Source organism: Nelumbo nucifera, chromosome 1 (assembly GCF_055504915.1).
Source record: "Nelumbo nucifera cultivar China Antique chromosome 1, China Antique-T2T, whole genome shotgun sequence".
NCBI lineage: Eukaryota > Viridiplantae > Streptophyta > Magnoliopsida > Proteales > Nelumbonaceae > Nelumbo > Nelumbo nucifera.
The window spans coordinates 214,630,278-214,647,200 of record NC_142649.1 but is presented as its reverse complement, the minus strand read 5'-3'; the positions used below and the strand labels follow the sequence as shown (position 1 = coordinate 214,647,200).

At 38.1% G+C, this 16,923-nt stretch overlaps 1 protein-coding gene across 1 annotated transcript in view; it reads left to right on the top strand.

Moving 5' to 3' along the window:
• The window catches only part of LOC104604691 (Tetratricopeptide repeat (TPR)-like superfamily protein), an 83,641-nt gene that overhangs the window by 54,877 nt on the left and 11,841 nt on the right, over nt 1-16,923 (top strand). The window contains exons 6-10 of the mRNA XM_010269157.3: nt 1,540-1,590; nt 1,831-1,860; nt 2,014-2,076; nt 2,188-2,253; nt 2,424-2,546. Of these exons, the coding sequence (XP_010267459.1) occupies nt 1,540-1,590; nt 1,831-1,860; nt 2,014-2,076; nt 2,188-2,253; nt 2,424-2,546 (333 nt within the window). The remainder of the gene's footprint in view (nt 1-1,539; nt 1,591-1,830; nt 1,861-2,013; nt 2,077-2,187; nt 2,254-2,423; nt 2,547-16,923) is intronic.

Here is a 16,923-nt window from a genome sequence, read left to right as displayed (position 1 = left end):
AAAAAACCGGCGGTTAACCGAACCGACCAGTATATATATTTATATGTATATATTATATATATTTTTAATATATGTCACATATTATATATAAATATATATGCATTATATATATAAACATACATATATTATATTTATAATTATCTATTTATAAATATATTGTATATATTATATATTTATATGATATATTATAAATATAAAAAACCGAAACTGATCAACCGGTTAACCGGTGGTACCAGTTTGGTTTTGGTTCAGAGAAATGGAAAAACTGGTAGGACTGGTTCGGTTAACTGAACTGTGGACACCCACTCCTGAGGTCGATCTGAAAACAGCAGGATGATGAAGAAAAAACATGTTCGATCTGTCTTGAGGCCCATAAAACTGCTCTGATACCATGTTTCTTGATAAAAGGAAGATAGGATAGAAAAGAAAAGGTCAGAAGAGAAGAGAGAGAAAAATAATTAGAGGGGCAAAAGTAGGCTGGCGGTGCCAGCCAATATATTTATATTACGGCGACTTAAAATAATAAAACATAAAAAGACTTAAGTGTCCTTGTGGCACTAGTATACAACAATTAGTAGTTTTAACACCACCCATGGCATAGAATTAGAGCAATATGGGCAAAATGGAGGTATGCATCTGGAGTTTTATACGATAGGTGAATGCCACTTAGATTAAAAGGGAATTATATGGAACAGTTGTAAGGCCAGCTATGCTGTATGGAACAAAGTGTTGGGCAGTCAAGAAATATGTCCAAAAAAAGAGTGTGGCAGAGATGCATATGCTGAGATAGATGAGTGGAAAAAATCGGAAGGATAGGATCAGAAATGAAGTCATACGAAAGAACCTAGGAGTAGCTACAATAGGTGATAAAATGAGAGAAAGTAAAAAAAAAAGATGGTTTGGTCATGTGCATAAAAGATCATCAACAGCACCCATAGGAAGAAATGATTTGTTGCAAGTTGAAGGGGCTAGTAGGGTTAGAGGTAGGCCAAAATGGACATGGGCTGAAGTAGTAAGAAATGATTTAAGAGCTCATAATTTAACAATGAGTATGACACTAAACAGAATGGAATGGAGAAACAGGATTCATGTAGCCAACCCATAGCGTTGGGATAAGGCTTCGATAATGAACTTTGACACCATGAATTTTATAAAGCAGTTGTAAGGCTAGTGAAGAAACATGTCCAAAAAATGGGGATGGCAGAAATGCTTATGCTAAGATGGATGAGTGAAAGAACTAGAAAGGATAGGGTCAGAAATGAAGTTATTCAAAGGAAACTAGGAGTAGCTCCAATAGGTGATAAAATGAGAGAAAGTAGACTAAGATGGTTTGAATGGAATGGTGAAACAGGATTCATGTAGCCAACCTCATAATTGTTAGGATAAGGCTTTGGTGATGATGATGATGCTTCTATTTACACTTTGTGCATGCAGATGTAAATTCAATGATTTTGGTCTTAGTCTACTTGGTTTATAAATTATACAGTTAAAAATCATATTCTAATATTTAACATTAAATTGTTTTCTCCATCTTTGCAGGCAACAAGAAACTATGAAAGAGCGGTCCATCTGAACTGGAATAGTCCTCAGGTTTTTTGTAATAACTTATTGTTTTCCTCGTGTTTATTCTTAGTACTGGTATTTTATGCATAGGATTCCTGTGCCATTCTTCCTTGCATTTCTGGTCACTTTATTTTATCACTCTATTACTTTGCTAAAAGATTATGAATGGTGTTTGCATTCTGTAGATTGTTATTATTTGTCATATTTGTAGGCCAAGAAGCTTACAGTTGCACTTTTCCTAACCAGACTTCTTATTGTTGATCACAGGCACTTAATAACTGGGGACTTGCTCTACAGGTACCTTCATTACAGTCTTGAGATCTCCAAACAAACTACTTATTTTTGTTTATAGTGAACTTACTATGTTGAATGTTTCTTTTGCATATGGCTTACATTTTGGCCTTCTTTAGTTCTTTCTCTTGATGTTGTGCAAAAATGTTTTCAATTTAGGAACTTAGTGCAATTGTTCCTGTTCGGGAAAAGCAAACAATTGTAAGAACTGCAATCAGTAAGGTACAAAATAGTTTGGAGACATGTGACTGTAGAAATATGTGTAGCATTTATGCATCCAATGTGTTTTAGAAATGTGTTATTTCTGTGTTGTTTAATTTCATTTTTATGCAGTTTCGTGCAGCCATACGATTGCAATTTGATTTCCATCGAGCAATCTATAATCTTGGTACTGTTCTGGTTAGTCTATTGCTACTCCTTTGCCTCCAAGTTTAGGATTTTAATTTTAGGATTGCAGGACCTTTTGGGGGTATATAACTTATTGGGTAACATGAAATACCACATGCAGTTATATTATTCCATTTGAGTAGAAAATAACCTAAATTTTCTTTAATCTTGTTATTTTGCAGTATGGATTAGCAGAAGACACATTAAGAACTGGGAGACCAGTCAATGCAAAAGACCCTAATGAACTTTATAGCCAATCAGCTATCTATATTGCAGCTGCTCATGCCTTGAAACCAAATTACTCAGTGAGTAAATCATCTTGATAGCTTGCCAATTTGTTCTTCACTTGTTTAAAGCTGAAACTACAGGCTTTAGCTATATTTTTCTCTGTATTCTTGAAGTGGAAACTTTTTTTTTGTATGTATAATGGATACTAGTGGTTCAGTAAGCTGCTCATTGCAGATGTCACCATTCCTTGAACACTGCATGTGAAGAACTATGTGTGTGTGTATGCAGCTCAGTCATTAAGGTTATGTAAAAAACCTTTGGTTCGGTAAAACATTTCTCATGTGGGCTCTTAAGGGCATTGGTAACAGCTAAGCCAAGAAGCTTATTTTGCTTCATATTCATTTATTTACTGGCAATAATTGCTCCCAGCAGCATTTGAAAGCCCCACATCTAGGGGTGCAAATGGATCGGATCATGATCTGATCTGATCTGATCTGAAGTTCAATCCTATTTTGTCGGATTTAGATATCCCATTTCGGATCTTCTGGTCAGATCAGATAATAGGATCCAATTAGAAATTGGATCGAATTTGGATCACCCCCTATTCAATCCGATATATCTATTATTTATTTATTTATATAAATATCTGTAACACATATATATGCTATTTATTTATTTATAAATATGTTATTTATATTGTATTTTTGTCTTTCTTTATTTAAATTGTTATATTTTATTTTTCTTTTAATAACTTATTAATTTTTTAAAATATTAAATCGGATCGGATCATATTCAAATATCTGACTTCTCTTCAGATTTGAATTCAAATCAATGTTTGTGAGATCCGACTGAATCGTCGGATCGGATCTGCTGTTCATAGTATCGAATCGGATTCAGATATACCCTGATTCGAATCCGATCCAATCCGCTTGCATCCCTACCCACATCAGGTCAAATCTGTTATGTGGGTTCTGCAGAATGGAGTTGGATTAACCCAGGTTAACAACAGCCAACCTCAAGATAATCTAATAATAAAAGGTCCATGATAATTGACCTCTTCCACATTTTATTTTTCCCTTGATCTCATGATGCATATATGTTCATTGGCATTTATCATTTATAGGCTTCTGAGACAACTTTCTTAAGTGGTTGGTTTAATTTAGTATCCAATTCTCAAAGTATTTTTTTAGGATTTTTTTTAGTGCCTAGAAGATTTCCCATTTCTTTTGACAAGCAATGAGAGTTTCATTAATCATCAGAATAAGGTAGAAGATCACATATGACATACGTGCAATATTTCAAAGCAAGTAACTAAAATAACAAATGAAAAGAAATGTGATGCCACTTTTGAAGGATAGCATGCATAAGCATATCCAAAAAAGAGAACATGCTGAGCTTGGGGCTAGTCCCCCAAATCATCTCTCTCCAATCTATTCAAGTTCATACCGAATGTGAAATCTCTAATCTTCCTTGGTGTGACCTCTCTTTATCAGGTTCTCTACAAGGCTTGGCATCTGATCAGTAATGACCTGTGAATAATCCCCCTCTATCTCTAGTCTTCCAATTCATATGGTGGAACTCAATATAAAGGCCATGGAGATGGGATAAAACATTCCACTTTGATGTAATTCCCTTTTCCTATAGGTGTGGTATAGATCATCATGATTAAACCATCACAATCTACAAAATTTGACGTACCTTGTTCTCCATTTCCTATGAAACGTGCCAAAGTTGACTTTCACCACAACATAGCTGGAGGATATTGCTTAGGGGTGATAATTTATTTCCTGGCTCTGTCTGCAATGCATTGTTTTAAAAGTGCAACACACACACACACACACACGCACGCACAAGCAAGGGGCATTTTGTGCCCAAGGCACATGGTGGAAGGTAAGGCATGTGCCTTTTTGAAGCAAGGTGCAAAAATGCAAAACAAAAGGCCAAAAATAAAAAAAAAAAAAGTAAAAAAATGAAAAATGCTGAACATAATATAATTAAAAACATAAACTTAAATTTTAAAATAAATTTTGAAAAAAACTATTATCTACTTTCTGTCAGTCTTTAGGATACCTTATAGGGAAGCTAAGAGGATTAAAAAATTGATGAGGGATTTCCTATGGGAGCTAAGGGAAGAAAAAAAATATCATTTGATTAGTTGGGAAGTAGTGAGCAGTATTAAAAAAGAAGGGGGGTAGGGCTAGGAAAGATAGTAAGAATGAAGCTCTTCTAGGTAAGTGGCTTTGGAGGTGGTCATTGGAAAGAGAGAGATTATGGCATGAGGTGGTGGCTAGTATTCATGGTTGCTCTGAGACTAGTTGGGATGCAGGGGGTATCTCGACGGGCTTTGCTCACAACACCTTGGAAGGCTATTTCTGGCACCGTCCCTAAATTCCTCAGGTATGTAAGGTATGATGTCTGCTTTGGTAGTTCTGTTCTTTTTTGGGAAGATATTTAGGTGGTTCTCAACCTCTAAAAGATCGTTTCCCCTCCTACTCTATCTCCCTTTTTAAAAAGGAGCCTGTTTCAAAATTTCTGTCTCCCCCAGTTCTCCCCTTCACTCTAAATTGGAATTTTGGGTTTCATAAAGGTTTAAGGGATGATGAATCTTCTTGTGTCTCTTAGCTTTTGATTCTTTTGGACTTTGCTTGTTTGGACCTCTCTAAATCCGATAGAAGAATTTGGACTCTAATTCTTAATGGTTACTTTACTTGTGTTTCTTTTTTCAAGTCCCTCTGTTCTACCCCTCTCTCTTTGGAGTTCCCTGTCAAAGAAATTTGGTCAAGGCCCATTCCCCAAAGTAGTTGTTTTCTGTTGGAAGCCTTTTATGGTAAGATCAATACTATGGATAGCCTGCAAAAGAAGAGACCTTTTCTTTCTTTATCCCCAAACTGGTGTATTTTGTGTAAAGTGCATAATGAGGACTGCCACCATTTGTTATTTTATGCCTTTGTTGCTAATATTTGGAATTGGGTCTTTATGTTGTTTGGGTGCAGGTGGAACTTGCCCTTTGAAGTAAACTTGCTTTTTGACCCGTCTACTTTTGGTTGGCCTATTAAGAGAGTGAAATTAATGTGGAAGTGCATCAGAGCAACCATTTTGTGGACTATTTGGGAGGAGAGGAATGCTAGAATAGTCCAAGAAAAGGAAAGAAGCATCAATGAAGTAGAGAAGTGTATTTTGACAAGAACAATTCATTGGATGAAAACTTTAGATTTGTTTAGAGGTTACTCCTTTGGTGATCTTTGGAAAAGTTGGGCTTGGGCAGAGGTGGCCTCCATAGCTGCTAAAAAAAATAGACTACAGGTAGTTTGGAGACCTCCTAAAGAGGGCGTGATAAAGCTGATCTTTGATGGGAGCAGTCAAGGTAATCCAGGACCTTTGGGTATAGGAGGGGTCTTAAGAGATGAGGATAGCAACATTCTATCCCTATTTTCAGGACCAATGGGGTTGGTGATTTGACAAGGGCTGAGATACTGGCTGCAGTACAAGGAATACTGGTTGCCAACCAACTAGAAGTGGAAAATCTGATAGTTGAGGGAGACTCTAAGGTGGTAGTGGGTTGGCTATCGAATCCAGAAACAGTTTTCTAGGGCTACTGGGATCTTCTTAAGAAAGTTAATTGGCTCAAAAGAAATATGTCAGTCAGTTTTCAGTGGGTTAGCAGATTGGCAAATGACAGCTGATTTTTTGGCCAAGCAAGGGGGGTCTCAAGGGTTGAATTTATTTTGCGCTACTTTATGACTGTATTCTGTAAAGAGTTTGGTTATGCTCTCACCTCTAAGGGGAGGTAACATCTCATGCCTCCTCGTAGGGTGAATATACACATCCTTTCTTATTAATAAAATCATTATTCATTTATCAAAAAAACTATTATCTCAGGTTAAAATATGTATACATGACATATGAAACATATTCAAGCATGTAAATTCTCAATCTCTTTATTTTTTTCCCAGTTGCATTACTTCAAATAGATACTGTGATGTTAAACATTTTGCATTCCTAGTTCTAGGAGCCACTTTTGTCCCAAGCCCCTTGGTATACTATTTATGATTATGAGATGACACATAATATATTATATATAATTTATATTTATATAAATTAGTATTTATATTAAATATAGTGTATTAAGTGACATAGTTCCATATCTCAGACTGGGCTGGCCCATGATCTCCCCTTGTGCCACCCCTGCTTGACCTTTATCAATGTAAAGAGTGCTAACCACCATCTGCCACTTTTAACAACTGAATCAGCAAGATTTTTTTTTTTTTTTTTAGAATCCAATGGAGTACTTACATAGTTCATGAAATCAAGGACAATAGTGCATGGTACTGAGCAGATTGTTGAATTAGATTATGATTAGCTAGGGTTTCAAGATATCAATATTCTTTTTCTTGTCCAGCAACTGGCATAATTGGTTTATGCCACTTACCTTGTGTAGTAAATTTTAGGTAAACTATGATGGTAATTATGTTTCAAAGTACTGTTAAAAGAGAGTATTAAAGAACATTATTTTGGGTTTATTTGGGTGGCAGGGTAGTTTAGTAATTATATCTTGAATTAAGGACACTCCAATCAACTGTTTTTCATAAATAAGGGTATATCTGAAACATAGTTGTCAAGGCGATGCCTAGGTGACAAGGCGCCCTTGGAGGCTCGCCTTGCCCAATCGCCAAGTAGTTTTGTGCACTATGTTATAAAATACTTTTATATTTTCATTTTTTGACATTATAATTATAAAATAGGCATTATTAAACTAGAATACTCATTTTATGTGTTTATGTACTAATTTCTTTTTATTATTTATTTTCTTAGTTGTTGGGATTTAATCAACACAAACATTGCTAACTGCTGTATTGAACCCATAGTTCAAAGTATCGATACACCTCTGTGTATCGGCAGAGGTGTATCAGTACTTATAATGATACTCCCCCTATTTTTTTATTTCTTTGGTTTTCTATTTCATTTAATATATATATATATATTATTTTAAAAAATGGGTTCCCGAAAACACCTGTAAACATGTGTATTGGGGCGCCAAAGATACAATAAAATACACCCAATACGGGGTGTATCATGTTGAAGTTTTGATCATTGATTGAATCCTCAAAGATCTCAGAACCTGAACCAATAAGCAAGGGAAGAACTTAAAAATTTTGTCTAATCAACACATTTTCTTCTTATAGATCTTCTTCTTCTTCCACCTTTTCTTCTTTTCCCATAACAAAAGTAGGAGTTCAGCCCCTATATTTTTTGAATTTTCTTTCCTTTGTTCCTTTTCTTCTCATAAAATGTTGATTTTCTAAACTTAAAACATGAAATTTATACTTCTCTTATGAAAATTATGGATAATTATTAAGGAAAGATGGTTATGGAACCTAGGGAACTACCCTAGTATATATGGTTTTACTTAAAAAAAAAAATAATCCATCGCCTAGGCGCCCCTCTGTCGAGCCTTGCCTTGGCGCCTTAAAAACTGTGATCTGAAATTCTGTTTTTTATTTATAGTTTAATATAAAGCTGGGCCAACTGCTTAGAGAGGATTAAGACATTCTAATCTCTCTCTAATCAGTTCGGCAGTTTCTCTCCATTCTCTTCTCTCTTCTGCTCTCCTCTATTCTCTTCTCTTTTCTTTCTTTCTTCCTTTCTATTTCAGTCTGAACTGTTCTGTGCTTCTGTAATACCATATTCTCTTCTCCATAGTGTCTGAACTGTTTTTGGGTGATTAGTGATGGTTCTAACCATCTCAGGTGCCGTGATAGGTTTTCAGTGATATTTGTGATCCTCTACTGGAAGTCTGGATCAAAACCAAGAGGGAAAGTGATGGTTGGTTCTGATTAGTACTGTGAAGTGAAAAATATTTCTTGTGATTTTGTGATGGGACTGATTCTGTGGTGGAACTAAGGCTGTGGAAAGATTTTCAGTGACGTGGTAGGTGTGTTTGTGAACTGTGAATGTGATCAGGTTGGTGAAATTTGGTTGTGATTTCATTTTGTGTGAGAACAGTGAGATACTATGCTGACCACCATTAAGTGTTATGGCCCCCACAACCTTTATGTTGATCACCATTAAGTTGAATGGTAGTGCAAACTATGCTGTTTGGGCAAAATTAGTAGAGGTTTCACTCACAGCTTTTGGGAAGTTAAAGTATCTCACTGATAAGAAGCTCAGGATTGATAATTCCAAGTACTCAAAAGTGGTTACAAGAAGATGCACAGATTAAAACATGGCTGTGGAATTCTATGGAGACAAAAATTAGCAGTACTCTGATATTTCTTGATACTTCAAATCAAAGCAGATCTGGGAGCATGTGAAGAGGATGTACTCGTGGAGTAATAATATTACTAGTTTATATCAGTTATTTCAGTCCTTTTTAACTTACAACAGGGAGATAAGTCTCTTGAAGATTATTACTAGGATATTGTGAGCATTTGTGAGGAGCTTAATATATATCATCCTATTACCAGTGATATAACTGTTATTGGAAAAGCAGAGAAAGGAATTGTGTGTAGCCACATTTCCTTTAGGAATGAAACCTGAGTACGAATTAGGGAGAGCTCAAATTTTGGGCAGTGTAGAGGTACCTGACATAGAGGATGTATTTTCCCGACTACAGAGGGCCAAATTATCTGAGTCCACCTAGACATCTGATCAAGCAGCACTGGTTGTATCTAGAAATCATGAACAGGATCGTGGACTTATGGAGGACATGGTAGTGGTGGTCATGGTCATCTGTTTTTTTTAGGGGTGGTCATGGACAAGGCAGAAATGGCAATACTAGGTTTTTGTACTCACTGTGGGTTGGAAGGACATACAATTGGATACTGTAGAGATCTGTATAGAGTTTGATCCTGCTAAGAAGGCAAATACTCGTTGCTGATTTACAAGCCTTTTGTACTCTCTTGCATCTGATTCAATCTTCCAATCAATTCTTTGATAATGATCAAGTTCCTTCCACATGGAGGTGAGAGATGATTAGTAACCTGACAGACTTATCTCCCCCTGTTTACAATTGGAGTACTCAACTTGTAGTTGATAAATACAAGCATAGTGCCTCTACTCAGAGAAAGTAGCTTTAGCCTGATCCCATATCTCCTTCATGGATTCAGCCCACATAAAGTTCTTTCTCAGACTTGGATGAATAGAAGTAACAAGCCAAGACATAATCAAATAATTCTCTTGAACTCACTTATCATGGGCTGTGCACCAGCCTCTTTTGGTTGAGGAATGTCACTGGACAAGTATCCAAGCTTTCCTCTAGACCCAACATACAGTTTAACACTTTTGGACCACTCCAAATAGTTCACCCCATCAAGGAGTGTAATAGCAACAGGGAAACCCCAGCTTTCAGCCCCTGGACTGACCATATTCTGACCTCCAGTGACTTCAGACTTCAGATATGGCTGAATCATCAGTTGACATTGTCTAAGTGCAGTAAGTATAATAATTCCACAAATACCTTGAACCAAACAAGCAAATAACAGCACTAACAAGAGAGTGACCGTCTTTTTTTTTTCTTCTAAAATTAACAGTCCACTGCAAGCAACCAAACACACTACACAGAACACCTTCCACAAGTAGTAAATAGCAGTATAAGATACCTCCAAGCACTACCAAGTCAAAACAAAACAGTGAGGAAGAACCCTGCAGCTGGACTTCACAGGATAAACACTGCAACAGTCTTGAATCTTGCAAGAAGAGTAAGGAACTTCCAGTACAAACAAACCAGCACAATAAGAAACAAACAGGCCTGGATACTAGAGATCCAAAAATAAGGCTTACACCACAACCGACTAGATCTCAGGCCACAACCATAAAGAACACTGAGAGATACCTCTCCAAACACTCAAAAAATCCATCATATGATACGTGTGAAACACCCAAACAATCACCCTTTCGGTCTCATGACCAAAAAGGGAAAATTAGCACAGAAAAAACCTTACCCAATCAGGTACCCAGATTTGAAAGGCCACAATCTTTTCCAGAGAAAACCGAGCTGCTCTGATACCATCTGGAATGAAAAGGAAGAAGAAGAGAGCAGAAAAGAGAAAGGATTGCCAAAAAAGTATTAGGGGCGGCGTATATATTAGGGTGCTCAAAACAAATTGGATATTAGAAGAATACCCCAACTTAATAGAAACACAGTTTAAAAATAGGCCCACTAATAGCCCATTGACAGTCCTAACAACAGTTTCGGATTTGGATGCTAAAACCTGCATCCATTTAATATTTGGCTTGGATGCAAATTTGACCCCATTTGAGTCTGTTATATTAATTTATTATATATATAAAATAAAAGTAATTAATTTTTAACAAAATTTAAATGTGCTTTATTTTAATGATAGAAAAGCTGTGAATCTGATATTTTGGATTTCAGATTAGAGTTGAATCTTAAGTTTCAATAATTGAATCAGATCCAGATGTGTCTAGATCTGGTCCAAAATCCGAATCCAACCTGATTAGAGTGCTACCCATTGACCTCAACTTATCAGAAATCTTGGCCTTGGTTGGACCAGTGGTTTCTGTCTGACTTGTTAGGAGAATGTTGGTTATAAGGTTTTTTTTTTTTGACAAGTGAAAAGAAACTGTATTATTTGGGAGGGAGAGGGTCCCTAAACCTCCATACAAAAGAATATTTAGAACTCATGGGTTTGAGATTAAGATTTGATGAGTGATTTAATGTATAAACTGCTAAGGACATGTTTTAACTTGAATCATTCTCGAGTGGTTGTTAGAGAGGTGGGTTAGTGGCCCTTGTACAAAGATACAGGTAAGATCCAAATCAAACATGTTGGACTGTTATTGTAATCCAAATCAAACATGTGGGTTAGGGATTGCATGGTGCTGGGTCTTAAGATCTGTAGTCTAGCTGTCTAGGAATCCATTAGTCCTTCCATGTCCTAATATTAACTTCCATAGCTAGTTTACCATGGCAGGAGATAATTCTATGCCATCTGTTGGAAGATTTGGCCACCACTTTTACTTCCTGGATCTATTTTAAGGTTAGATATTTGGAGAACGTATACTTCAAGCAAGTGCCTCTCAAGTACTCAGACACCCAAAGTCATTTTTGCTTATGAAAATTAATCCAGGTTGCCATGAAACGCCACCAGAAATTTCAAGAAACTTTATTTAATTCCTCAAAGATAGATATGAGTATTTTCATGGAGGACAGTGGTAAATAGGGATGGAGGTTAGGGTTGATTTAGTGAGGATTGTTCTCCCTGTATGAGAGAGAATACCACTTTCTATTCACCCAATTTGCTTGACCCTTTAATGGTATAAAAGAAAGTAACTCTTTTTGATCTTCCTATGAACCAAAGACCCCCTAAGTAATGTTCTTTGCCAGCTAATGGTTTAAAACCAAGCATGCTACAAATGACTCTTACATACCTTCTGTGAACATTTCCATTTAACACAATTAAGGATTTATTGAAGTTCATCACTTGTCTAGGCCTTGAGGTACAAATTGGGTTACCTAAGTTGAAGAATTTCAACTACAATGGGCTCAAGCCAGCTCGAAATTTAACAAATGCCCAACCCAGCCCAGATTACACCCCTATGTGGATCAATCTCTAATTAGGAGGATCATCTTTTAGATTTCATATACTTGGCCAAATACATGGAGATCATCCACAAACATGAGGTGGATCAATTGAGGAGCTGTCTTGCCAAGTTTTAGCCTTCTGATATGTTGTATTTGTATTCTGGTCATCAACCTGGAGAAATCATCAACATAAATGATAAATTAGTGGAGGGAGAAAGGGCATCCTTGTTGGAGGCCTCTACCTGGTTTCGAGTTATAGAAGTAATAGGCTTGTTATTAATTAGCATAGAGATGCTCATGGTGGATATGCACAGCTGGATAAATTCTCTGAATTGTGGAAGAAAAATAAAGAAAGTTGCTCTAACACCATTAGGAGGAAGGCCCATTTGACCCTATGTTATTCTTTGGGTATGCCCAAATAAAAAGAGTCCATTCCTTATCTTCATTTTTGTCTTCAAGTTTATGATCTTTTGGGTAATAACAATATTACAACAATTGTTTCTCAGGAATGAAGGTACTTTGAAAGAGAGTTATTATTTTTGGAAGAAAGTCCCAAGTTCATCATTAGGTAGGAGAGACGGGGGGACGGAAACCCCCCTCACTCACTTACAGTTTGCTGATGACATGATTCTATTCTGTGAAGGTGGCAATGCAGACTCGAGGGGTCTCATTAGAGGTTGGAGAGTCAGGAGGACGGAAACCCCCCTCACTCACTTACAATTTGCTGATGACACGATTCTATTCTGTGAAGGTGTCAATGTGAGCTTTATCAGGAACTTGAAGTTGGTGATACAACTATTTGAATGTCTAACTTGAAGGTGAACTTTGGGAAAAGTTGTGTAGCAGGGGTGAATATGGAGGAGGGAGAGATCAGGGAGAGTACAGAAGTGTTGGGGTGTGAAGTGTCAAGGTGGCCATTGAATTACTTAGGGTTACCATTAGGTGACAACTGTACGAGGGAGAGCTTTTGGAACCCAGTGGTGGAAAGGTTTGAAAAAAGATTGGTCTCTTGGTGGAAGAGTTACACTGATTAAGGTCACGCTTGGTAATTTACCCATCTACTTTCTGTCTGTGTTCAAAATCCTAGTGAAGGTATCTAACAGGTTGGAGAAGTTGATTAGAGACTTCTTGTGGGAGCTGGGAGAGGAGAAGAGGGATCATAGAGTCAGCTGGGAGGTAGTGTCCAGGAGTAAAATTTGTGGTGGTTTGGGGCTCGGGAATGTTAGGAGAAGGAATATGGCTCTTCTAGGGAAGTGGTTGTGGAGGTTCCCCTTGGAGAAGGAGAAGCTATGGGCTAGAATTGTGGCAAGTATACATGGGCTGGAGCACAATGGTTGGGATGCTGGAATCAAAGCTAGGACCACAAGCTTTTCTCCTTGGAAGGCCATTCACGATCTGCTTCCAGTATTCTCCCCCAATATCAGGTATGATCTGAATTCCGCTAACTCCATAAAATTCTGGGAACAAACTTGGGTGGGGAATGCCCCTCTAAAGGATCAGTTTCCTTCTTTGTATTCTCTATCTGATCTTAAAAATGAGCCAGTTTCATCCTTCATTACCCCGTCCTCTTCAAATTCTGGGCTTGGGAGGAATTTGGGTCTCAGAAGGGCCTTGAGGGATTTAGACTTTGCTAATATTTCGAGCCTTCTTGAACTTCTTGATAATGTTGTCTTAGACCCCACAAGGGCGGACTCTAGAATTTGGACCCCTACCCCCACTGGCTTGTTTTCTTGTGCTTCCTTTTTCAAAGTCCTAAGCCAGTCTACCAGTCCTGTAATCCCCCCTTTCCCTGTTGATGAGGTTTGGTGCAAGGCAATCCCTCCTAGGGTTGGTAGTTTTTGTTGGTAAGCCTATTTGGAAAGATTCAACACTAGTGATCTACTCCAAAAGAAGCAACCCAATACTTGCTTGTCCCCTTTTGTCTTCAGGTGGCGTAGGAAAAGGGGAAGGACTATGTGGAATGGTTTGAGGGCTGCAGTATGTTGGACAATATGGGAAGAAAGAAACTTCAAGATATTCTCAGTGGCTGAGAGAGAGGTGGAAGAACTAAAGGCTATCATTCATTTTAGGGTTGTACAGTGGCTGAAATCTTTGGAACTATTCACAGGTTACACAGTGGATGACATGTTGAGGAAGTGGGGTGAATTAGCAAAGTGCACACAGACCAAGTCAGTAATGAGTGTGTCTTGGACACCTCCACCTGCTGGGTTCATGAAATTAAATTTTGATGGGAGTAGTAGGGGAACCCTGGACAATCAGGGATTGGGGGTGTCTTTAGGGATGAGAATGGGGTCATTTTTGCCTTGTTCTCAGGCCCAATTGGAGTGGGTGACTCCCTTCAAGCTGAGATCTTTGTAGTTATGGAAGGAGTCCAGAAAGCCAAGTAGATGAACATCAGAAAACTCTTAATTGAAGGGGATTCGGAGGTGGTGATAGGGTGGCTGAATGCAGACAACAATGGTTTATGGAGGTAGAATAATCAGAGGAAATTTAAGTGGCTGGTGCGGGAGATGGAAGTTAAAATGTGCTGGGTCAAAAGATCAGCCAATTCTCTAGCTGATGGTTTAGCCAAACAAGGGGCAGAACGAGATTCAATGTTTTGGGCTAAGTTGTAATTTTTGTCTCTACCTATTCTTTTGTTTTCTTGATTGTACTTGGAAGATAAGTGTGCTTGTCTTCCTTATGTATCCTCTTTGGTGAATTAATGAAATTGTTATTGATCAAAAAAAAAATCATTAGGTAGGACTTAGTTATGATCTTATAGCTAACATGCACAAGTCAATGAGTCAAAAATTGCCTGTGTTTTCTGGTATTTCTTGGTGGAAAGGGCTAAATTGCTTGTGTTCAGGGAGGATGAAAGTACCAATTTCTGAAGATTGTTTATATAAACAGTGAAAACCTTATTTAGTCCTAGGTTATAGTAGAGAAGAAGGAGAAGAAGAAGGGTTCAGCCAGTAGAGGAAAATCAATCCTCTCTCTAGTCGACCCACTTGTATTTATCTCCAATAACATAGTTACAAGAAAGACCATATTGTCCCTCATAAGTGATGGGACACATAACTTAAACTTAAACAAAACAGACCTTTCACTCTCAAATAGATAAACCCAAATGACCAAAATACCCCTGTTTTGTGTACTCTAACACTCCCCCTCAAGTTGGAGAGTATATGTCATATAGTCCCAGCTTGTCACAAATATAATCTACTCTGCCCCAAGACAATCACTTTGTAAAGAGATATGCCCACTGATTTCTTGAGCTCACATGAGATGTGGTTATCACTCCACTTGTCACTTTCTCACAAAGTGACAATCGACCTCAATATGCTTGGTTCTCTCATGGAAGACTGGGTTGGAAGAGATGTGAACAACAACTTGGTTATCACAGTATAGTCTCATGGATTTGTCAACCGAGAACCCCATCTCTTGCAGCAAGTTCTTCAACCATACTAGTTCACATGTGGTATGAGCCATAGCTCTGTACTCAGCTTCTGCACTACTCCTTGCCACCATTGTTTGTTTCTTGCTCTTCCAAGTTACAAGATTGCCACCAAGGAAGGTACAATACCCTGTAGCTGATCTCCTGTCTGATATAGAACCAACCCAATCAGCATCTGTATACCCTACTATTTCAAGAGTCCCTCCACTTTGGTATAGCAAACCACGACCTGGAGCACCCTTCAGGTACCTAACAATCCTTAGAACTGCTTCCCAATGAGGAATCCGAGGATGTTGCATAAATTGACTCACCATACTCACAACAAATGATATATCTAGTCGGGTAATAGTCAGATAATTCAACTTTCCCACCAACCTCCTGTATCGTCAAGGATCATCAAACTCTTCACCTGCATCAACACTCAACTTGACATTAAGTTCCATAGGAGTCTGTTGGTTTAGCACCTAACAGTCTTGTTTCTTCAAGTAGGTCAAGAATATATTTTCTTTGACATAAGTTAATTCCATGCCTTGACCTTGCAACTTCTATTCCCAGGAAGTACTTCAGCTTACCCAAATCTTTCATATTGAAGTGGTCCTGTAGGAATTTCTTCAACCTATCAATCCCATTACTGTCACTCCTAGTTACGACAATATCATCCACATACACCACTAGCAAGATTTTCCCATCTTTTGAGTCATGGCTGAACACAGAACGGTCTACTTGACATTGTTTCATCCCAAAGTCTTTCACTACTTCATTGAACCTGCCAAACCATGCGCGTGGAGATTGTTTCAGTCCATAAATTGCCTTTTTGACTCTACAAACCTTACCATCCTCCCCCTGAGCAACAAACCCTGGTGGTTGCTCCATATACACTTCCTCAATGAGATCACCATGTAGGAAAGCATTTTTTATGTCAAGTTGCACAAGAGGCCAATCATACATAGCAGCTAATGAAATCAACACCCGAACTGAACCAATTTTAGCCACAGGAGAAAATGTCTCCATATAGTCCACACCATACCAATCATACATAGCAGCTAATGAAATCAACACCCGAACTGAACCAATTTTAGCCACAAGAGAAAATGTCTCCATATAGTCCACACCATACAGTTGAGAATAGCGCTTGGCCACTAACCTGGCCTTCCGTCGCTCCACACTGCCATCTGGAAGATACTTCACTGTGTAGACCCACTTACACCCAACAGCATGCTTACCAGGAGGAAGAGCAGTGAGTTTCCACGTGTAATTGTGTTGTAGAGCAGAGAGTTCCTCTTCCATGGCTTGCCGCCGCCCTGGGGAGGTAAGGGCTTTCTGGACAGTCTTGGGAATGGAAACAAATGATAGCAATGATATAAAGTTGCAATGAGAAGCAGAAAGGTGAGCAGCTGAAACATAGTGTGAAATAGGATGAGAAGTACAAGTGCGTTTACCTTTCCGCAAGGCAATAGGAAGATCAAGGTCCAAG